This window comes from Podarcis filfolensis (genome assembly GCF_964270895.1).
Source record: "Podarcis filfolensis genome assembly, chromosome: 4".
NCBI lineage: Eukaryota > Metazoa > Chordata > Lepidosauria > Squamata > Lacertidae > Podarcis > Podarcis filfolensis.
Window position 1 is genome coordinate 2,361,492 of NC_139607.1, and position 23,453 is coordinate 2,384,944.

Sequence of the window (23,453 nt, forward strand, 5' to 3'; positions counted from 1 at the left end):
CCCTCCTGGGTACAATAAGGCACGGTGGTGTGCGGATTCCCCCTCCCGCTACTGAAGACTTGCGTGGCAAAGAGGAATTGGGGGGGCAGTGGCGTAGCGTGGGGGGTGCAGGGGGGCCGGCCGCACCGGGGGCAACATCTGGGGGTTAGGGTTAGGGGTCGCAAATCCACGGGTTAGGGGTGCAAATTACTTGCCTTGCCCCGGGTTCTGACAACCCACGCTGCGCCACTGGGGGCGGGACGGGCATCCCAAGTGTAAGGGGCTTAAGGCCTTCTTTCCATGACAGGGCAGGGCTTAGCCTTAGCAGGAATTGGCCAGGCGCGCAATGCTTTCCTTCCCCGACCAGTCCTCACGTGTCTTGAACGGAGATTTCCAGAGCAAGTGACGCGTTGGGAGCAACAGCGCGGCCTTGGCCCCCGATGCGTTTACACCTCTACTAGGACTGGGAGAGCCGGGAAGAACACGACGCCTAGTCAACTCTCCGCTGTTGTTTCTGGTCCTCATTGAGAAGGAAGGGGAGCTGTAGACCGGGGTGCCGAAGACCGGTCTACAGGATCTCAGCTCCCCTCCCTTCTCAACGAGGACCAGAAACTTTTGTTTCAATTAGAGTGCCCAAAGTTGGCGAAGAGCTGCGTGCCTCGGGAGCCACCCCACAGACTTGCAGCCTTGTCTCCGCCGCTGCCTGCCCGCCGACCCCAGCGCTCCTAGTTTTTAGTTGATTAAAAATATTTTAAATTCGCGCCTTAACCTCAGGAGGGTTGGCTAGGTACAAATCATTGCGCTCTTTGAGTAGCGGAGAAAGGGGACTTTGGATGCGTTTATGTGCTGCCCGTTTGCGCGGGACTGAATCGGATCATCTTCGCCTTGTTGCGCTTTTGCAAAAGGGTGACCGAGGTGCGCTGGCACCCTTGCGAGTAGTTCAGTGACCTCTCCGCTACCTTCTCCAAAGGTGCTTCCCATAGCGCCGCTCTCGCGTCCACTGCGCGACTGCTTGAATCGCGCAGCTTCTCAAGGGAGCGAGTGCGGAGCTCCTCGCGTCCCCTCCACCCCAGCCTCATCCGAAGGACGCCTTGCAGGGCGTGGGCAGCCAGTATACCTTCCCCTAGGCTGGGGGCAGAAGGACCCGTGGGAACCTCAATCCCCCCCCCTTATTTTGCAAGAGCCATCAGTCAAGAAAGATGGCAAGGGGTGTTGTCGAGAGATGCCCAATGGGGTGCTGCTCGCTGCAAACTGGCAACAGGTTTGCGTTGTGTTTTCTCATGCGTTTCTTGGAAATGGCAAATCCGGATTAAACAAAACGGAGGCGAACGTGGACGAATGTGGCTGCACGAGGACCCTGCGAAAGGGAGGGGGAGCTGCATACACCGTGAGGCGCACCCCCTAGAAAAAGCCCCCGGAGCAGAAGGAGACGCCGCGTCGCCCGCGCACGCGAAAGAGGCGGCGGCGGCGGCGGCGGCGCCCCATCCCGCTTCTCGCTCCCGCTTCTCGCTCCGACTCCCTTCTCGGCGAAGCCCGGGGGGTTCTGGCCCCGCCCCGCGGCAGCCCGGCACTCGCCCCTCATTGGAGGCCGGCCCCTCGGCCTCCTCCGCCATTGGCTGGCGAGAAATCAGTATCAATGTTTAAGCGGCGGCGTGAGGTGAATAGAGTCAGTCGGCAAGACGGAGGCGGGAGCCCGCGAGAGAGCGAGGGAGCGCGGGGCTGCGCGGCGGCGGCGGCGGCTGCTGCATCCGGCGAATGCTGCAGAAAGGGAGGAGGGGGAGGCGCCACTGCCGATCCTCCTCCTCCTCCTCTTCCTTGGCTACATCCAACTGTTGCATCTGCCTCCGGTCTTCCCAGCCGTTACCTGCTGCGGGATTGAAGCGGGATGGATTTGCTCGCTGCGGGCTCCGCGCGCCCTCCTGCTGCGCGTGGGGCTTGACCCACTGACCCACCCGCGAGAGGAATTTTTGCTTTCAGGCGTGGGAAGCGACCGAAGCAGCCTTCGCCTTCCAGCGGATTGCAGGATTCGCTCCTGGCCCGTCGATCCTCCTCAGGACTTACGTAGAGATACAAAATAACAGCAAGAGAAGACAACTGCTTCTCACGTACATCCAAGCAGTGCCGAAACTTGCCAGAGCTGTGCTTTTCAGACTGCGTGTGTGCGCAGTGCGAGCGTGCGGCGTGTTTCTCTCCCGCCCCCCCTCCATCTGAACTCTGGGTGTTTCTATCACACGTGATACCCGGGAAAACAAGGGGGCACAGCAACCTTGCATCCCAAAGCAGCGGGGGTGGGGGTGGGGATTCCAGGCTGATTCTCGCCCTCTCGGACCCTCCTTCAACCTCCAGGGGCCGAGGCGAGCAGAAGTGGATCCGAGGCCAGCACCCTCCCCACACCTGGGCTCCCCCCAGCTCTGCGTGGATTGCAACAAATGGCATTATTTTTAAAAGCAGCCTCTTATCCTGCTCCCGCTCGGTGCTTCTGAGACTGTAGAATTGCATCCTCCAGCCCGGACTGCCGGGGGGGGGCCGTGTCTTGGGTGTCCAGAGCCCGGGAAGCTGCAACTCGCCTGCCGCGGAGCAACGTGAGGCGCTACTGACTGGGTGCTCTGTGCTTTCTGTTTTTGCTCGGCGAGCTTTGACTCACCCAGACGCTTCGAAACACCTGCAGTTCTGGCTCTGGCTTCCATGGACGAAAGCCGGGAGAGAGTAAAGACTGTTCTGTGAAATCCTGACATCCCGTCCAAGGGAGGGAGTTGTGCGTGTCTTTGTTTTAAGGACCCTTCATCCACCAGCAATAACCCCCCCTCCCGCCAGCCAACTCCACCCCCCTTAAAAATCTCTCCCCATTTTGCTGTCGCTCCACAGACACGTATTTCTTTAAAAAGCTTGTGAAAATGCACCGAAGCTGCTGGCTGCTGCAGCCTCATGATTTTCCTTCCCAGTTTCTGAGAGCATTTTTTTAAAAATAAAAGGATTCGAAAATATTTTTTTTAGCCAAGCTGTGTGAGCTCTACTCGGTGAAGAGGACAAAAGTGGCATTTGCGGTGGGGAGGAGATGGAGGCGCGAGGAAGAAAAGAGGGGCGATTGAAGGCGCTGCCTCGTGAATGCAAAGGCTGTTTTCCCTTTTAGGGAGAGACTTCGTGTGTGCGCGTGTCTCTCTCTCTCTCTCTCTCTCTCTCTCTCTCACACACACACACACACACACACAGCGCCCACCTCTCGCTCCCCCCTTCCCCCCCTTCCATTCTATGCGCCCAGCCATGAGTTGCCTGTTGATTTCCTCTTGACGGCCAAGACAGAGAGCGAGGCAGGCAAACTGAAATTAAACTGCAGCGAGGAAAGTGCAGAGCTCTCGCAGACACGCACAGAGGCAGCAGCGAGAGGCGGGCGGGCGGGCGAGGGGCTCGTCGCGGTGGCGGCGGCGGCGCCACGAGCAGCAGCGGCGGCGGCGGCTCCTCCCGATCTCCCAGGCGCAGCAACCCCCGGCGTGCCTATGACGGGGCCGGCGGCTGATTTTTTCTTTTTTTAACTGACCCCCCCCCCTCCCCGTCTCGCTTTGCCGAGAGACCCACTGCAAATCCGGAGGAGGAGCGGCTCTGGCGGGCTCTGAATCATCTCTCTCTCCCCCTTCCTCCCGGAGGAGGATCTGGTGTGTAGGACTTACAAACCTGCAGAGACCCGGCTCTATCGGGGGGCTTTTGGACAGCGCGCTTTGCCTGCCCTCCGACTGAGAACCTTATTTCTGGCGCCGCAGGAGGCGGCCAAGCGGGCGGCGGGTCCAGCCTGAGAGATGCGGCGCTCGGCAGCGGCGCAGCCGGCGAGATTTCATCGGCGACTGCAGCAAGAGGCTCGCTGAGGAAACCCGGCAGCCGGAGCCGTCAGGCGTCGCTTCCCCGCCGCCCCCCCCCCGCAAGTCTTGGCCGAGCAACTGCGGCCCCCTCCCCGCCCGGCGGCTGCTCGCCCCTCCCTGGCCGTGCTGGCGGGGCTGCGCTTCTGGGCCAGGCGCCTTGGAGCGAGGAAGCGCTTCCGTGAGAACACGCGCGCACTCTCGCCCTCAAGTCCCTGCATTTGAGGAGATTTCTGCTTCGGGTCCAGAAAAGAAGCTGCGTGGTTCTGACTTATTCTCTCCGCCCCGTTCGCGCCCCGCACCCCGAAGTTGGACGCAGCAAGGGGGACCCGCCCGCCCGCCGCGCGCTGCCTCCATGGTGGGGCTGGCGGGTCTGCGCGGATCTTGGCGAGCAACAGGTCCTGGAACTTGAGCGAGGCGGCGGCGGCGGCGAGCCGGGGCGCAGCGAGGCGGCGGGCGCGACTCCCGGCGGCGGGGAGCGACGGCAGAGCGGGCGGCCTCGTCAGGGGGCTTGGTGGGCGCGCCCGGGGATGTGGCCCCTTTCGGCCTGCTCCTTGCTGCTGTGCTGGGCTCTGCCTGCCCTGACGCTCAAGAACCTGAACTACTCGGTGCCCGAGGAGCAGGGCGCCGGCACGGTGATCGGCAACATCGGCCGCGATGCCCGGCTGCAGCCCGGCGCGGGCGGCGGGTTGCCGTCCCTGGAGCGCGCCCGCGGCGCCAAGTCCACCTTCCGCGTGCTGGAGAACTCGGCGCCGCACCTGCTGGACGTGGACGGCGAGAGCGGCTTGCTGTACACCAAGCAGCGCCTGGACCGCGAGGCGCTGTGCCGGCGGAGCGCCAAGTGTCAGCTGTCGCTCGAGGTTTTCGCCAACGACCAGGAGATCTGCATGATCAAGGTGGAGATCCAGGACCTGAACGACAACGCGCCCGCCTTCCCGTCGGACCAGGTGGACCTGGACATCTCCGAGAACGCGGCGCCGGGCACCCGCTTCCCGCTGGCCAGCGCCCACGACCCGGACGCCGGCGAGAACGGGCTGCGCACCTACGTGCTCACCCGCGACGACTACGGCCTCTTCTCGCTCGACGTCAAGGCCCGCGGCGACGGCACCAAGTTCCCCGAGCTGGTGGTGCAGAAGCCGCTCGACCGCGAGGAGCAGAGCCACCACACGCTCGTGCTGACGGCGCTCGACGGCGGCGACCCTCCGCGCTCGGGCACCGTGCAGCTCAACGTGCGCCTCATCGACTCCAACGACAACAGCCCCGTCTTCGAGGCCGCCTCCTACGTGGTGGAGCTGCCCGAAAACGCGCCGCTGGGCACGGCCGTCATCGACCTCAACGCCACCGACGCCGACGAGGGCACCAACGGCGAGGTGCTCTACTCGTTCAGCGGCTACGCGCCCGAGCGGGTCCGCGAGCTCTTCAGCATCGACCCGCAGACGGGCCTGATCCGCGTCAAGGGCAACCTGGACTACGAGGAGGGCGGCCTCGTTGAGATCGACGTGCAGGCGCGCGACCTGGGGCCCAACCCCATCCCGGCCCACTGCAAAGTCACCGTGCGCCTCGTCGACCGCAACGACAACGCGCCCACCATCGGCTTCGTCTCGGTGCGCCAAGGGGCGCTGAGCGAGGCGGCTCCTCCCGGCACCGTTATCGCCCTGGTGAGAGTGACGGATCGTGACTCGGGCAAGAACGGGCAGCTGCAGTGCCGGGTGCAAGGAGATGGCAGCGGCGGGGACGGGGCCGTGCCCTTCACCCTGGAGGAGAACTATGACAACTTGTACACCGTGGTGACAGACCGGCCTCTGGACAGAGAAGTGCAGGACGAGTACAATGTCACCATCCTGGCGAGAGACGGGGGCAGCCCTCCACTCAACTCCACCAAATCCTTCTCTGTCAGGATCCTGGACGAGAACGACAACCCTCCCCGCTTCAGTAAGAGCCTCTACGTGCTGCAGGTCCCTGAGAACAACATCCCCGGGGAGTACCTGGGCTCTGTGCTGGCCAAGGACCCAGATCTGGGGCAGAACGGCACAGTGTCCTACTCCATCCTGCCAGGGCACGTGGGTGACGTTTCCATCTACACCTATGTCTCCGTCAACCCCACCAATGGCGCCATCTATGCCTTGCGTAGCTTCAACTACGAGCAGACCAAGCACTTTGAGTTCCATGTGTTGGCCAAAGACTCTGGCTCCCCCCACCGAGAGAGCAACGCCACCGTCCGCGTCACTGTCCTCGATGTCAACGACAACGCTCCTCTCATTGTCTTGCCAGCCCTCATCAATGACACCGCCGAGCTCCAGGTCCCGCGGAACGCTGGCGTTGGGTATCCCGTGGGCACTGTCCGTGCCATGGACAGCGATTTTGGGGAAAGTGGGCGCCTCACCTACGAGATTGTGGAAGGCAATGAGGAGCACCTCTTTGAGATGGACCCAACCAGTGGGGAGATCCGCACACTGCACCCTTACTGGGAAGAGCTGAGCCCTGTGGCTGAGCTGGTGGTCAAGGTCAGTGACCACGGAAAGCCCAGCCTTTCTGCAGTGGCCAAGCTGATTGTGCGGGCCTTGGCTGGACCTCTGCCTGAAGCAGGTGAGCCCCAGGTGAATGGCGAGCAGCACAGGCGACCCCACTGGGACCTGTCCCTGCCTTTGATCGTCACCCTGAGCACCGTTTCCATCATCCTCCTGGCTGCCATGATCACCATTGCCGTGAAGTGCAAGCGGGAGAACAAGGAGATCCGCACCTACAACTGCCGCATTGCTGAGTACAGCCACCCCCAGCTGGGTGGAGGGGGTGGTGGCGGAGGTGGGGGAGGAGGCAGCGGCGGGAGCAAGGGCAAGAAGAAGAAGATTAGCAAGAACGACATTATGCTCGTGCCCAGTGAAGGGGAGGACAGCCGGGGGCCCCTCAATGTCATGAACGTGGTCAGCAGCCCCTCCTTGGCCACGTCCCCCATGTACTTTGACTACCAGACCCGGCTGCCCCTGAGCTCGCCCAGGTCAGAGGTGATGTACCTGAAACCTGCCTCCAACAACCTGACTGTGCCGCAGGGCCATGTGGGGTGCCACACCAGCTTCACAGGGCAAGGGACTAACGTCAGTGAGGCTCCCCCGAGCCGGATGTCCATAATTCAGGTAGGAGACTTTTAGAAATCACCCAAAACTCCCTCACTGCCCAGTTGCATTTTAGGTCTGCAGTGAAACCTGCTGAGAGGCCTCTCTCCAGGCATCCCCCAAGATGGGTTGGCTCAGGGTTCAAAAACCTGCCCGCATTTGGGCCTGATTCTTGTTTCAGTTCATTGGTAGCAGGTTGATTGGAAGTTAGGTCAGCAAAATAAAAATAAAAAATGGCACACCAATGAAGCATTACGGTACTGTGAAACTGGTGCACATTTAGACCTAGAACCACTATGTTTGATCAGGTTTCTCAGAACTGGAAATTGGCCAGCAGAGGTGCTTTGTCTGAGGTTTCACTGTAATATTCCCAGGGAAAATGGGTAGGCCCATCCCTCGCCGCTAAGTGGAGATGGTAGATATTGTTCAGTTTAATGAAACATATATCTACACATATGGGGTTTGATTTGAGGAAATTTGCAGATGCAGTGTATGTAGCTCTCCATTCGTGTATGTCAAGGTGAATTCTGTTTGCAAATGTATGTTTTCATGTTTAGAATGTCCTATTAAATATATCTGTACACAGAGATATACTGTACACATAATATTTATTTTTGACATAAGAGTACTGTGTGCTCTTGCCACTTTTTCTTCATGACCAAAAGAACTAAGCAGTTAAAAGAGACATAAATTCTGCAGTGAGATTTGCTAGATTGCTACTAACTGATGAAAGTTAAACACTTTGAAATTCCACAGAAAAGGTTTTAGCCACGTGCCGTTACCCGCCCCCCACCCCCATTGGCTCAGATTGTGCTTAACTTCAACTGGATTGAGAATATATGTTTAGCCGCGTATATGTTTAATTTATATGTTTAGCTCCACTTCATGGGATTCAAATATACAAACAAATAAATAAAAAGGAAGTGAAAGCACAATATTTATTCTTGGCATGAATCGACATTTTGATTTTTGCCTTGTAGCCAAGGCTGACCCTGCAGGCATGCGTGCTCCTCATGTGATGGCAGCAAATCAAATGGTGACTTGCATGTATGAATGAACCATCAGAGTTGGAATACAATGGATAACATTTTAATATTGTACATTCTCTTGACTATAGTGCTTTTCAGTGGAGTCAGTTCATCCATTCAGCCAGCATTTATCAAGGGTTGCAACGCTGAACTGTCTAGTAGCGTACATGTATGTGTAAATCTGCTCTGAAATGGTTTAATTTTTATGGTGCAAGTACATGTGGGGCTACATTATGCTTTTACCTGAAACTGATGGCAGATGTTTGTGGAATGGCAATGATCCAGCCAAAATTAATTACTTTTAAAGTCTATTAGAGACTGAAGCACATGCACAACTCTCTACCTGTAATGACTAATTTAAACATGCTCAGCTTGGGGTGGGTTGCATGCCACTCATCTCTTTACTTGCAAACGAGGGTGGAATGTTGTGCACTGGTTATTGGTTTTAATTCAGAGAAGGAAATTATTTTCTTCAAGGAGGAAGATCATTGGTTTGGAATAATGATGCTACGGAAGTCATCTCCCAGGGTCTCAGTATTTCCAAATCATGCCCTTCTTATTTCAGAGGGCTGTTGTCGAGCCAGTGGGCTATAGATGGCATCTCAATAGCCTGGACCAGGAGGCTTACGTTTAAGCTCAGTTTTGCTGAAACCTGAGGACTTCACTGGGGTGTGTCTCAATCTACACCTAATTCAGGATGAAGTGGTTGCATTCTAGATTGTTCCACTTCGGTTTGCAGGTGGGGGGGGGTCATATTTTTTCAAGCACTGTTTTATGCAAGCTCTCTGCATGGTAGTAAAATACTATATACATTGGGATTCAGCTCTTGTTGATGTGCTGGTCTATTACATGCAGGAAGCATAAAAAGCATGACCCACCCTCACCTAAAATTTGAAGAGGTACATTTCAAAGTTCCACCCCTTCATTTATTCTGCATGATGAGTAGATTGGGTCTAAGCCCTATGGAACAGGACTTGACCTGGGATTGTTTTCTTCTGTGTACAAATAGTGGTAGTTGTGGAATGATGTTTGCCTATGACAAAACAACCTTGTGCAGGCTCTGGATAATGGCTGCTAAACACGTTGCCAGTGTCGTATGTTTTGTCCCGGGTTGCTTCTAATATGCTATTCTGAGTCACAGGGGAATGATCTAAGTGTATCAGAAGTGACAGAGACTCATTTATGTTCCAGGCTTAATGGGGAAAGTTGCTCTCTTGCTCTTGGTGCACTGAAAAGAAATTATAATGGGTTTGAGATTTTCATTTCTGCATGATTTCATATACTTAAGGTTGCTGCTCTTTTTTGTCTTTCTGCCGCTCGCAGCAATCCCTATGCAAACATACGTGGAGTAAGATCCATTGACATTAAGGGGATTTATTTCTGAGTAAACGTGTGGAATTGGGCTTCAGAAGGCCACTCCCCTACATTCTGTCCTGCTGCAAGTTACACTTCGTCACATTCCAGTGTCACCAAGAAACAGAACACAAAATGTGCCCATACACATTTTGAACTCCCGCTCGAATGGTGTTGCTGAGTGGCTCATGTTTCAAGTTCCTATGTAGGTGACTAGGCTGTTGTTCATTTCTGGGGGTGGGGAGTGCGACTCTTGGAACCAATGTTGAGGGGAGAGCAGAAGCTGTCTCCACCAAAAGGAATCCTGTGGGCCTCCAGCATGCCCCCCCCCCCGCCCATATAATAGGTTGCCATCCACACTTCCCTGGTATGTCATTATGACGGACTAATCTCCAATTGCTCTGCTGAGGCTGGGGTGCTGATATCTGGCAAGCCTTAGGCCCAAATACTGCAGTCACTGATCCAGCAGAGTTATGTCTTTTAATAACTGCAAACCCCCTTGCAAGGTCACTGTGAACGATTCTTCAATTCCCACTATTGAGTTGTATTACAGAAACAATTTCATTTTATGCTTATCATGAATGTGTGTTGCTATCAATTAGGTGAGCTGAGCAATACTCAAAATTTGAAATTGATTTTAACAAAAAGTGACACTTGGAGGAAGAATATCAGGTTAGGGCAGAACGGAAGGTAATTTGATTTATAATTCATGCATTTAAAATGGATATTTTTTTTCCTAGTGGCATTTGTCTAGATCATGTCTGTCTTAAAAATGTAAAATGGACTAATTAGAATACCAAGCCCTCTAAAACCCACCCTCTCCAAAACCATTTTTATCTAGTGTAATAGTTACTTAAATCTTAGAGAATTATATTTTGCTAAAACCATGTAATTATCCATCTAGAGCAAATAACACATGTATTGATGGTGCCGAATCATTAAAGATTTTAATGTAGTGTAAAATCCCAGTTGGCAAACATGACTTGTTTTCCTTTTTTACGTTGTAATACTGCATAATATCTTTTTGTCCTGAAATTTATATAAAACTGAAAGAGGAATTTCCTCCCTTAAAAAGGTGTTCTGTGGTTTCTGTATATATGTAATAAAATGCTAACCATGGATGGGAACTAACTGCAGGATCTGTAACATGGTGTGGCAGAGGGGATTATGGAGTCAGCAGACTAAATTTCCCCTCCTTTTTTTCCACCTGGGAAAATCAGGGGCCCCAAGGTTTAGGCCATAAGTAATAGTGCCCCTGGCGTTACATGTTCTCGAAAAAGATATTTCAATCAAGTGGTAGGTGACTGATTTCTGTGGGTTGTGGGTATGAGGCTCCTTGGGTACAAGTTGATGAGCTACTTCCAATCTGCAGCTAGTAATGGAAACCTCCATCCTGGACCTTAGGACAGAATCTTAGCGCTTCTGCTCCAGCCTCATGTTCTGTGTGGGAGCTGCAGTTGGCCATCCAGCCCCTGCTTAAATACCTCCTGTGAAGCTTCTCGGGCCTTTTCTCGGGCAGAAATGTCACTTTCCTCCATTTTTGGCTTGAAAATGCTAGGATAGGGAAAGGCTCGTTGAATTGCTCCATTTCATGCAATGGTACAGATGGACCAGTGCTAGAAACCCAGGTTAAGGGAGTTAAATAAAAATACTTCCTCAGAAATGAATACGAATCTTGACCCACATAGTCTCAGCAGGCCAGGATGCCTCAAGATGCTGGCGCTAGCGTGAAGTAATACTCTTTCCCTCAAATAACATGGGCTTTAAAAGGAAGCGACTGCGTTACTAGCTGGCTCTTCACCTTTCCTACACAAGTCTCGCAGTCATATGGTACGGTGCAGCTTTTCTGGGACTATATCACATCAGAGGAATCTCATGTTTGAATTCTTTCCCATGGGGAAAAATAAAAATCTCCCTGCAGAAGGAAAAGTAACTGAAGTGTTGGATTTCTGTGTCTTTTTCTTTCCACAGTGGCAAATAATCCAAGTGTAGAAAGTTATCAGTGCACCTGATGTTGATACCTCAAATTCAAATTTCAGTAAGAACCACAACAGCCAAAGTGCTAAAATAGTTCAAATGTTTTTTGGGATGTGTTTTAAAAAGGGAACCACAATCCCTTACCCCCATACATTTGTAACTGTGAACTCTTTAAATCTCCATGCTTTTTAGTCTTCAGAACAAACTGTTACCCCCCCCCCCCCGATCTACTAGTAAAACTCTCTGGGTGTTTATTTCCTTTTTGCATGATTGCAGAACAGACTACATTTTGTAATACTATGCATCTGGAACAGTTATTGTGTTATAAATCATGAAATCTAAAAGGCAGCACAACATGGCAATTGCAGGAGCGAGGAGTTCTGATCCATTTCCACCCCTTTTAGAACAAGCTCCCACAGAAACAGGAATACTAGCAAGGGTGAACCTTTCTTGGTTAGGGAACTGGCTCTAAGATGGAATGATCCATGGTGGCTGGTTTTCATGTTCAGGTAATCCAGAGGGGATTGCATAGGAGAAATAGTAGAGCTTCAACTCACCCTTATTTTGGATGTGTAATATAGTATTACGTACTCCTATTATTGTGAGGTTACTCTGGGCTGAGGAGGCTGGGGAGAGAGTGACTTCCCCAAGTTCACGGTTCTTTCATTATTCTACAAAACCCTTAACAACTTGGGTCCTTCAGGACCGCCGGACTCCTTACATCCTTTAAACCCTCTCCCAGTTGGATGTGCAGGGCTTGATGAATACTCAAAAAATAAAATCCAGAAGGCATATTATGTGTAAGCTTTTCTCATTACATGGCTAATTATAACTGATTCCCCCCGCCCTGTTGTTTCCTGTTTGTAACCTTCATCTGAACCTGCTGGACAGTTCTTAAGTTCTTATACAGACCCAAGTCACTTAAGTAAGGCAAACAGGGATTTGTTCTGTTTCTTTCAGATATAAGCATCCTTGCATGTAAAATCAGAAGAAGAAAACTTGTGTGGATAAGTGCAGTAATTTCATGCTAACAGTCACACACAAAAGGCTTATTTTGGGGGGTGTTTTTTTACTTCTGGCAAACAAGCCACTTTTTCTTTTTCTCTACATTTTCAGAAAGATGAAAGAGTTGATGGATAAAGGGAAAGCAGCAGATATAGGTTCTTTAAAGTGACATGACAGCAGCATTGAAAACTATCTACATATGCAAGTCGTGCTGATGATCATAGAGAATATTTACGATTGTACTTGTGATCTGGTGCAGAGAGATTTGTAAATATAGCAAGAGTGGAGACAGAATAAGAGAACCACGGCTGCAGATTTTTATTGAGCAGTGGCAACAAAAAAGGCCATTTTGCAAGAAACTCTCAAGCTGAGAATCGCCACGGTTTGCTGTGGTAGGCAGTCCTGTAACATTTTAAGATAAAGTACAGATCGTTCATAATACTTCCAGGCACCTGATGTTTACGATGTGCTGACAGATTACTGTCAAATCCCAATGCAACTTCATCACCAGGTGTCCCTAGTAGCATCTGAGAAGAGAAGAGACTTCGGGGGGGGAAGAAAAAACCCATAAGCTGTGTTCATGCTGTTCATCTATATGTGCTATTGTTGCATTGCTTGCTGTTAGAAACTTCAGTGTGTCTGTTCTGAGAAGGCTTAATAGAGCCTGAGGACACAGCAACAGGAAAGGGGGAGAATTCTTCTTTTTTAAGATGCTGTGTTTATGTTACACACTGAAAAATCCACTACCAAATTTGCCACATACTTCTTAATTTTGTTTTCATCCTTCATGTGTGTAGCAATTTTCAGGTAACAGGAGTTAATGAAATTCACTAGCTGCCTGGATCTCTGGCTGATAGTCCTGTTTTGAAAAATAAATAATGAGGGCCTGTGTCCCAGAACTCATGCAGCATGTGCTGAAGGAGGTTTCCTCAGAAGTCAGGCCCAGATGGTTTAATGTGACTTCCATATTCAGTGCAAGAATTGTACTATTCTGCTTGGGGCTGGTGGCAGCTGGAGGACCACAGATTTCCCCTCTTTCAGTATGCATGCTTAGGAGGATTGCATAGTATCACCATTTTGTTGTAATTACTATGAAGACTGCATGGCACCAAATAATACAAGTGGAATTCAGTGTATCGGCAAGGAGATTGTTTCGTCAGCCCCTGCATTTCCGCCTCACTGATGGATCATCCTCCCCTCTCATTCCCTCACATGCTGTTTGGGGGTTGTTGCAACCCCCCGAGTAGATGTGGGGGAGCAAAGGGGGGAAAGCTCCACTGCGCTAGTGAAAATCCTTGTTCTGGCTTCCAAGAACAGAAGGGGTTCGTTGAAACAATATTTCACCCAAATACAATAGTCAGACCTTCTCAGAAACAGTCTATATAAAGAACATTCAGAATGACTGTATACATTTGTAAATGCTATCTCAGCTGCCATATAAACTGTTCAAGGGCAGGAAGTGCCTGATGAGCTGGTCTTTCTTGCAAAGCTGATGGAATGAGCCCTGCTTCTCATCTCTCCCACTGGTTGTGGTTTGTTTAAACTAATTTTGGTAAGAAGAAACCACAGTTCCCTAAGTTTGGGTGCAATGTGCAGCTTTTAAGCTGCTCCTCTAGCAGAGAGGAAAGGAAGTACCTGAATCCAAGTCTTTCTGCAGCTCATTCCCAACCCCCTCAGCTGTGGTTTTAGTGTTGTGATTGTCTGAACCAGGCCAGGGATCTGTGTTAAGCCACCCAGTGATTTTATGTCAAAGACAAGATTTTAACTTGAGATTTCTTGTTTTTTTAGCAAAGTCCATCACTATCCAGAAATTGTACTGAGAAGCCTCAGATCTGGAATAGATGCTTTACAAAGAATTGTCGGTATATTTTAAGCGGGCAACTATAAATTATGTCAAATAAATGATCCTTTTCATGTATATTTTAAAAATCAGCCACAAGGGTAAGGATATGATCAGGAAGCAGCTATTTGCTGTGGGAGGGAAGCTGTGCTTTATGGGGGGGGGGGAGGAATAACTCCCTCTCTTCAGTCCCCGTCCTGAAGGAGGCTCCCCATGGCTCCTGCTTAAAACACACAAAAATACCAGTACATTCAGTGTGATCTTGCATTTAATATAATACCATGTCTAGCCCTAAATGAAGCCTGCTAAGCCCAGCTTGCACAAGTTGTAGATCACCATGACAAAGCCCACTTCGCCAAGCCAAAACACTTCACTCTTTCTCAAAGACCACCTATCCTGGCTTCCTGACCAGTTGCTTTAGAAACCATCAGAGCAGACCTCTCCATCAGGTCTTCAGTCTGAACCCATTTTGGCTGCCCACAATAACCCAGTTGGGATTGCACTTTAGTTTCCCTTTCCTTATACTTTGCAGATGGGGAATTGGAAAGCCAGCCTTCCTGGAGGGGAAAATTGGTTCTGGAGATTGACTCTGAGGACTATGTGCTGAAGGCTTAAATAGATTTTCCCATTGTGTTAACCGAGGAACCCTCAGAGTTTGAGAACTTTGAAAGTATGCATACTAGAAGTTTGCAGTGAATGCCAGATGGTCTGTTCAAATCAAGATGTCCAATTCAGTTTTCTACCCTACTTCCCCTTGGCTCCCACAGCCTGCTTTGGACTGCAAGTGTCACAGTGTAGCTGCAATGAGAAGGCAGATCTGACAGAATCCCAGCTTCTACACAACTGTCAACTCTTGGCAAGCTAATACATTATTGGATCCTGAAACTCAGTGTCTAAGCTTCTCCAGCTCTTGCTTGTCTCCATCCTTCTTCAGTGCCATCCAGCCTCACTTCTCTAGATCTTAAGTGTGGTTTTTCTCAGACATGTTTTTGCCTTTACCCCTTCATTCTTCAACTCACTTCCTTTATGATCTGCATTCCTTAGCTACCTGACCTATCCATGCAGGTCCTCCTGTCTTTTTCCTTCTCCTTAACAAGACTCAGCAATTTTCCCATAGCTGTTATGTATGTGCAGCCTCCAAGGTGTCACAGCACCACGACCAATTGCTGGGAGGGGTTTCATTGCTGCCATGGTTTGAGGGAGATTGTTGCAACATTGATAGTGAAGCTACAAGATAAGAAGCCAAGAAGGGACATACTGCTTTTGTGAGAATGGAGGATTAATGATGCATTTGAAATGAAAGCACCTTCATTAAATCCACGGTGACACTATTGGTGTTCTCTAGATAAAGAGCAGTTCTGTGGGCTGAAAATGTTATTCAGTAAAACTATTTCCAAGCACCAGAGATACTCAGGCATACTCAGGCACAACAGCATGTGTGGCTGACCAGCAATATGGGAAGAAACTGGTTGTTGTGGTCCTAGGCAGCATGCATTCCTTTTGCGTATCCAGGTATGCAGGTTCATCTGTATTTTGTGGGGTGGGGGTGGGGTATTGGGTTGTTGTTTTTATTTTAATAATGTATTTTGTGGTTTTATATACTGTTTTTACTCTGTGAACTGCCCTGAGGCTTCTGGATATAGGGCAGTATATAAATTCAGTAAACAAACAAACAAAATTAGACAGACTCTGTGGGGGAAACACTTTGGATAGTGCAATACAGTGGTCCCTTGGGTTAAGTACTTAATTCATTCCGGAGGTCCATTTTTAACCTGAAACTGTTCTTAACCTGAAGCACCACTTTAGCTAATGGGGCCTCCTGCTGCTGCCACGCCGCTGGAGCACGATGTCTGTTCTCATCCTGAAGCAAAGTTCTTAACCCGAGGTACTATTTCTGGGTTAGCGGAGTGTGTAACCTGAAGCGTATGTAACCCGAGGTACCACTGTATCTAGCTGCAGCAGGTATTTTATCCATATCCGTTTGCACCCACAGTTTTCTGTATAGGTTGACTTCTCCATGTAAGGTGTCAGCTGTGCTAAGAAGGATCCTTGGATTGATCTGCTCTTGCTTTAGGTTAGCAACATCTGACTTAGGTTTGCCTTTGTGCAGGGCATCTGTCCAGTGTGGGCAGATCTGGTATAGCTCTCAGTGCCAATCAGCTGATGGGTGCCTTTGTTGTTCGTTTGCAAGAGGATTGAATACAAGCAGTTTGCAAATGGACTTCAAAGTGCTGAGAACCTCATCAATGCAGATGGTCCCCGTGGAGCTCTCTGACAGCCCCGTCTGCCAAGAAACAATCAGCATCTCAGTGATTTATTTGCCACCTCATCTTCTTTACTTGCCCCTACATAATGTCATGTATGACGTCTGGTGTGGGCCGGGTGGATGTGTTTTGGGGGAAATGTCCTCTCAGGCCCAGTTTAGCTCTTTGCTGGGTCATGTCCAGTTAGGCTGGTGGGCTGGAGGTTCTTCACTGGTGCTTCAGATCCTGCACCCTGCTGTCAGCGTGCGCAGCAGTGACCAGGGCCAACAGGAACCATAGAAAATGTAGTTCCCACTGTTCCTGGCTTCCCTGGCTGCTTCCTGGTAGCCAAAGCAGTGCCTCCTAGATATTGTTGGATTTGACGCCTGCCAGCCCTCGCCAGCCCCTCTTGCTTTAGTAGGCTTTGGAAAGAGAAGCCCGTGGCAGGGCGTGTCATTGCCACCCATGGCTCTATACTCTGTGGCAGGGAGGGACTTGTGTTGGCACCATAAGGAGTGTGGTGCTGTCAATTAAGAATGAGACTAGTCTTATTCAGTATATGCAGGAGATGTCCAAATTAATATAAATGGACCCATTTCCACTGTTAGTGGGAGGAGAGGTCTATCCATAGCTATGAATCTTCGGCTTGGTAGAACAAGAGGTGCTTTTATGAGGAGTGACATTTTGACAAGGAATGGAGAAATCTGTCGATTTTAGTTTCTCTCAGTTTCTCACTTCTCCAGTCTTAAATTGAATTTGATCTAATTTTGCATCAGCTGGAGATATTTTGTTTTAAGTCTGTATGAGCATTTATATGCTGTGTGTGTGTGTGCGTGCGTGCATGTGCACATTTCTCCTAATATACACATTTTTGCATGAATTCCCCCCTAATACAATGCATTTTTGTACATTTCTCCCTACTGTATCCTTTTTGTACACCTGCATTTCAGTTTGCATATTGTTTTGGGAATTGTGAATGAGGTAGGTTTGAATTAAAATGTGGACTGATCAAATTTCTCCCCATCCCTAATTTTGACATAGTTTGCAGAAAGAGCCTTGAGTCTCTTCTGTGGCAGCTGCTCCTCTTAGGGTGCAGACTTATACAGCAGAGTAAGTCCAAATGAACTTGATGGAGTTTGCTCCTGAGTAGATACATAAAAGATTGGATTTTAAATCTCATTTTCATTAACATTACTGTATTTCATTGGCCTTGTTTAATTAAAGGGGAAAACTTACACTGATCTTTCTTTTTCAGAAAACATAGGAATGGATTTAGGCTTCTCAATGTAGCTAGCTATGATCCAAGTTACTTGTGAGTTGTTCTCCTGCATTATATCATATCTTAGGGTGACACAGAAGTTCACAAATCTTGCGAACAGGGGCTAGTTGCATGCTAATTTAAATGTGTAGACCTTTAATCATTTATTATTATTATTAAAAATACACATTGGGTGCAGTGAAGAGGGTCCGAGGGGAGCCCCTGGCTTGCTCCCCTGTGCTGCTGCAGGTGGAATATACCTGTGGGGCTGTGGGAGGTACAGAGGAAGAATTCTAGAATTTCTAGGTTATGCATAAGATCGGTAAGACGCACAGATGGATTTATATCCTAGTAGCTTTCAGATGGGATGTGGGTGGCGCTGTGGGTTAAACCACAGAGCCTAGGACTTGCTGATCAGAAGGTCAGCGGTTCGATTCCCCATGACGAGGTGAGCTCCCATTGCTCGGTCCCTGCTCCTGCCGACCTAGCAGTTTGAAAGCACGTCAAAGTGCAAGTAGATAAATAGGTACCGTTTCGGCGGGAAGGTAAACGGCATTTCCGTGCGCTGCTTTGGTTCGCCAGAAGCGGCTTTGTCATGCTGGCCACATGACCCGGAAGCTGTACGCCAGCTCCCTCGGCCAATAAAGCGAGATGAGTGCTGCAACCCCAGAGTCAGACACAGCTGGACCTAATGGTCAGGGGTCCCTTTACCTTTACCTTTACCTTTCAGACATGTAATATATCCAGCTTTCTGCTTTATTGTTAATTGGCCCAGTCTGCCCTATAGTCAATTGAGGTACTAAAAGAATAGACCAAAAAACAAACAAAAACCCACCTCCAAGTGAATTAGATGTATTACCTTACATTAGTCATTGTCCCCATTTGGAAATGATAATATCACTGACTTCTGGCTGGCTAAATTCATTGGTTGCAGTTCTGGACTGTGCTCAACTCTTTCCCTCTTTCTTTGTCACACCCTGAGCTGCCATGCTCAGGTGGCTTCATAAAGAGAAGGCAGGAAACTAACAGAGGGGCTTGCCACCTTCTCTGTTCTGGCCTGGGGAAGAGGGAGGGATATACTGGTAAATGGATTTCTGTTGCTTTCCCCACTCCCCCAAGCCCAAAGATTTCAGAAAGTCAGTGGGAGAGTGAGAATGCAGGAAGGTTTGGTTCAGGGGGACGGAAGTGGTCTTGTAAGTCTTCAAAGCCACCAGTATCCCAAGGCTTTGTGGCAGATGGGTGATGTGTAAGAAACTTGTTTCACGGCACTGAAGAACTCAGATGTGTTGATAAAAGCCGTGCCCGTGCAGCAGAAATTAGGCATCTGTGTTCTCTAAAAATTATTTTTATTTTGCTCTTGGAGTGATCGACACCCGAAATTAATTTCAGACGATGTTTCAGACGATCTATTGAGATTCATGTGCCAGCCTTCCTCCCTTTGCCCATTCTAGTCCTTCTGACGCGTTGATTACGGGTATTTGCAGGCCCTGCCCTGGAACACTTCCAGGCAGTTTTATTGTACTGAAATGGCTGCTTCCAGTTCATTGAGCATCTAGCATAATACGGCTGAATATGATTGGCGCGTTTACATATATTTATTCAGAAAAAAATCCGGCAGTTAAACTGCATAATTATGGGAAAACGAATCATAACAATAAAAGACCATTTAAGTTAACAAGCTTTGTGATCGAAGGATAAATACAGGTTGGATAAATTGAGACTGTAGATGTAACTAATCTACATAAATAGGCTTTGCTCTGATTAGAAGAATGGAATACATTAAAATAATTTAGATGTTACTTTAAAAAATCATTTTGTTTCGGTAATTTTTTAAAAAATAATGAGTTATTTCTATTGTTTGGTGCATTTCTATTAAAAATAACTGCTTCCAGTGATAAAATGCAGCACTGCACTTTTTAAAAATAAAAAAGTAATGTCTACCATTAGCAGAAAACAGAAAACACAAGTAAAAAAGCACAAGATTTTAAAGTTCATTTGCGCTTCTGCACAGTGGAGTTGCCACATTCTGTGGTATCCTGGGATAACAATATAGTTTATTATTTCAGAGTCTGCTTCGATCAAATATTAATTTAAGGCTTAAACAAATAGAAAGTCCTAGGATGAGGAAAGGTTTTTTCACTGTTTCATATCAACTGTGTAAGCAAGTATGTAAGGAAGGAAATGTCGACAATGGAATTGTCCCCTGCCCCCTCCGACAAGGAACTCTTTCACCAGTAGCAGGGGTGGGGTGCATAAACTGAGAGAGCACCCCGAGTTATCTCCGTAGGTGACTCAGGCCAGTGAGCCCAGGCCATATCCTGAGAATAATATTGTTGTAGAGGCAGAATTATGTGCAAATTTGGCATTTGTTTCTTTCAACTGAGGGCAATAACAAGTTCATTCACTGTAAGAGTCCAGCATTCCAGGGGGTTGGACCAGATGACCTTTGGGGTCCCTTCCAACTCTACAATTCTGTGATTCTAAAAAGGGCAAATAACAACCATTTGGTCTTCCTTCAGCTTCACCCAGTCTCCTTGGTGCTTCCTGCAACTCTTTGGCATCATGGTGGCTTGCTCCCTTCTGGAACCTTCTGTGCTTCCACAGGAAGCCCCTAGTGACCCCAGAGTGACTGGCCATAACAAGAGTCACACCGGCAGAAGCAACAGGCAGCCACAATGATATATATGTTATATCCCACCTTCTTCCCCCAAAAATTCAGGGGTGGTGTGCATGGAGCTTGCTTCTGGATAGCCCCCCCCCGATCTATTTCTTGTTTTATACTTGAAAGGGGTAGACATGTGTATAAACAAATTTGGCTGCTCCATCGTGAGTCATGCCTAGTTTAGTTTAAACAGCCCAGGATTCCAGACTATCAATCCAGGGTTGCAGCTCCTGAATTTATCAGCCTCTGCAACAACCGTGGGCGCTTCTCATTGTGCAAAACAAAAACAAAAACAAAACTCTGTCAGAAACCTTGAACTTAAAAACAAAATTGCTGCACAATTTTGATTGATTTTTAATTAAAGAAAAAAAAACATTAAAGGGAACATTTAAAGGACAATTTCTTGTTTACTGTCTTTATCAGAGGAGAACAGCCTTTGTAGTGTCTGAAGCTGTGCATTAAAAATCAATTGCAAGTCTTCAAAGCTGTAAAGTCTCTCTTGCTTTGTAGATATATACTTTAACCTCCCTCCCCCCCCAACCCCCCCCACTGGAACATAATTGACAATTGGATTTTAAAACAAAAGGTAAATAATAGCATCATCAAAATTTTGAAGGATTTTGATGTATTTTTAATAGTAGCTAAAAGATATTTTGCCATTAAGTGGCGTGGACTTCACAATTTGCAATTTTGTTTTTTAATGAATAATTTGTAACAATTTCATTATTTTGTTGATAGCTATGCTGCTTCCATCTCTTCTTTTTGATGGCAATTTAGGGGAGCCATCCTGCACACAAGAAGCTGGCCTAAAGCAAGTCTGTGTAAGTTAAGTTGGTGTAAAATTACACGAGACCCAAAGCCCATCCAGTAGCTAGCAGGGCTGTCGCTGCTGCTGTCCTGCCTTAGCCTTGGTAGAGGGAAAACAAGCCTTTAAATTCACATTCTGTGCTGGGTTTCCTGGTGATGAGCCAAACCAGCTTAGGATCCAGCCTCCTTCTCTCTCTCTCATTGTGCCCCACAGTGCCCCCTTCGGGCGATTTACACCTGCTGAGCCACGCTGAGCAAGTTCTGCCAGTCTGTGTTTGGCTGAGTTGGACTTGTGCCCTTAAAACCGGCTGAGCTCAGCTGCCTGCAGCATCCTAGGCTGCTCATCCCGGTGGATCTTGCCATAGGATTGCCACCCATGGGTTTCTTTTTACTTATTCATTTTAGTAAATACCCCAAGTCCATACCAGAGCTTGCCAGTAAATTATATTAGTAGCCATATTTTCACCCATGTCTTTGCCGATTGCTGAGCTGTTATTTCTGGAGAGAATCACGGGGGCAAAAAAGGGATGGAAGTTGTGTGGCCCTTTGGGGGCTGTTGGGTACCCAAGTCTCATCCACACCAGCCACTGGTCGAGGGTGAGAGGAGTTGTCCTCCCAAGAACACCTGGAGGCCCGCAGGATGCCCATCCCTGCAATGGAAATAGTTCTGTAAGCTGTGCCGCCGAATGCAGCCCAGCGGCCCTGCACTGTGATCGGCCAAGTGCTTGATCCCCTTGCTTCTTTCTGCAGCACTAGGAAGACCCTGGGACTGGGGCAGGTAGTAGAGTTAGGAGTGGCTGGCCGTGATTATTATTAACCTGCGCTTTGCCATAAGGGTCCAGGACAGCTTACAACAACAATAAATACGAAAACAATGAAACACTCTTGCAGGCTGTGTTCAGCTCAGGTGGATCAAAGGTTCTTCAGGCTTGCCTTAAAGGAAGAACTGATTGTGGGAGAACTGACATATATCTGTCCTGAAACATTGAAGCTGGTTGAGTGCTTGAGCCATGGCTTGGGATGTTCTGCTAAGGTGGCTGCCAGCGTGTCTGCTCCTTCACATTTTTTTTCTATCGGAAAAGTGAGATTGTTGGACTCCAAGGTCATTTTGAGAGATCGCCGGGGGGGGGGGGTGTGATGGGAGGCCACAAGCAGAATCCCTTCTTACTGCAACCTCTCCTCTTTCCTTTGTTGGAGACTTGCAAAGGGGAAACGGCCTCCAGCCCAGCTTTTTCAGTCTCTGTGAACCAGGCACAGAGTAGCTAAGCTGCAGGTCAGTACCCACCAGTGAGGACACAAATGTGCAATGGAGACAATGCATGGGGTCACCATCTATGGGGTCACCAACCTTCCTGGGCCAGTGGGCACATTTACAATGTTGAGAAAGTGTTGTGAGCACCAGTCACAAAATGGCTGCCATGAGGTGTTTGGCTTAACATAAAACAACTGAGGTAGGAGGCTTGGTATAGCACAAAGTGGCTACCACATGTGAAAGAGCAGAAAAAGTGGCAGACCCCCCAAATGGTGCAGGAATTGAACCCCCTCCCCCAAATCAATAAGGCAGCTACATCAGCCACTCATAGAATCATAGCACTGTAGAGCTGGAAGGAATCCTGAGGGTCATCTTGTCCAACCCCCTGCCATACAGGAATCACAGCTTAAGCATCCAGGGATGAATGGTCAGACGGGGAAAGAGGAGCAGACGGGGAGGAAGAGGTGTCAGAAGCTGAAGGGGCAACAGGGGTTAGTTGCAAGAACAGTCTGTGGCTGAGAGCAGACCAGAGTCAAAAGAGGGGGGAGGCCAAGAGGCAGGGATGAGGCTGGCTGGCAAAGAATCCAAGGGGTCTCCCCCTCCTGCTGCAACTAGACCCCCCCCCGTCCCCCATCTCCCAGAACATGCAGAGAAATGAACAGGATGGAGAAGGACAGGCAAGGGCTTCAGCTACCCTGGGAAGTGCCTTAGAGAGCGGTGGGAAGGTGGGGACCTTCAGGCCTTGCAGCTGCTTCATTGGGGCAAGACCTACTGGGAAGAGCTGCCGGGATCACTAGGCCTGCACTGCCTTGGCATCTTTGAATGCAGAGTTAACTTCACTGATGCTGGTGTTATTTCTTATTTACTCTGGCTCCTGACAGCTTCATGGGTCATGGGATACAAGTCTCTTCTGTGAATACTCTACCACCCAAAAATTGGTCATCCTTGCTTTAAATCAGTGATCACAATAGAACCCCATCGGGAAGTATTCCAATACAACTTGTCCATCATAACCTTTTGTTAAGAAGTAAGTGTACTGCAGGATAGGGTCCAGCCCCTCAGGCACTTTTTCTTGTAGCCTCTCCCGTTTA

The 23,453-nt window shown here is 49.1% G+C and overlaps 1 protein-coding gene across 13 annotated transcripts in view; it reads left to right on the plus strand.

Annotated features, from left to right (window-relative positions):
• Nucleotides 1-2,547: 2,547 nt before the first annotated feature.
• PCDH17 (protocadherin 17) overlaps nt 2,548-23,453 on the plus strand; it is a 142,739-nt gene continuing 121,833 nt past the window's right edge. For 4 of the 13 annotated variants that reach the window (XM_083610455.1, XM_083610461.1, XM_083610460.1 and 1 more), the window contains exon 1: nt 4,296-6,958. In XM_083610455.1, the coding sequence (XP_083466581.1) occupies nt 4,358-6,958 (2,601 nt within the window). In that variant the 5' untranslated portion in view covers nt 4,296-4,357. Of the gene's footprint in view, nt 6,959-23,453 lie in introns of all 13 variants that reach the window. The other 9 variants (XM_083610458.1, XM_083610459.1, XM_083610456.1 and 6 more) reach the window with 5 other exon arrangements.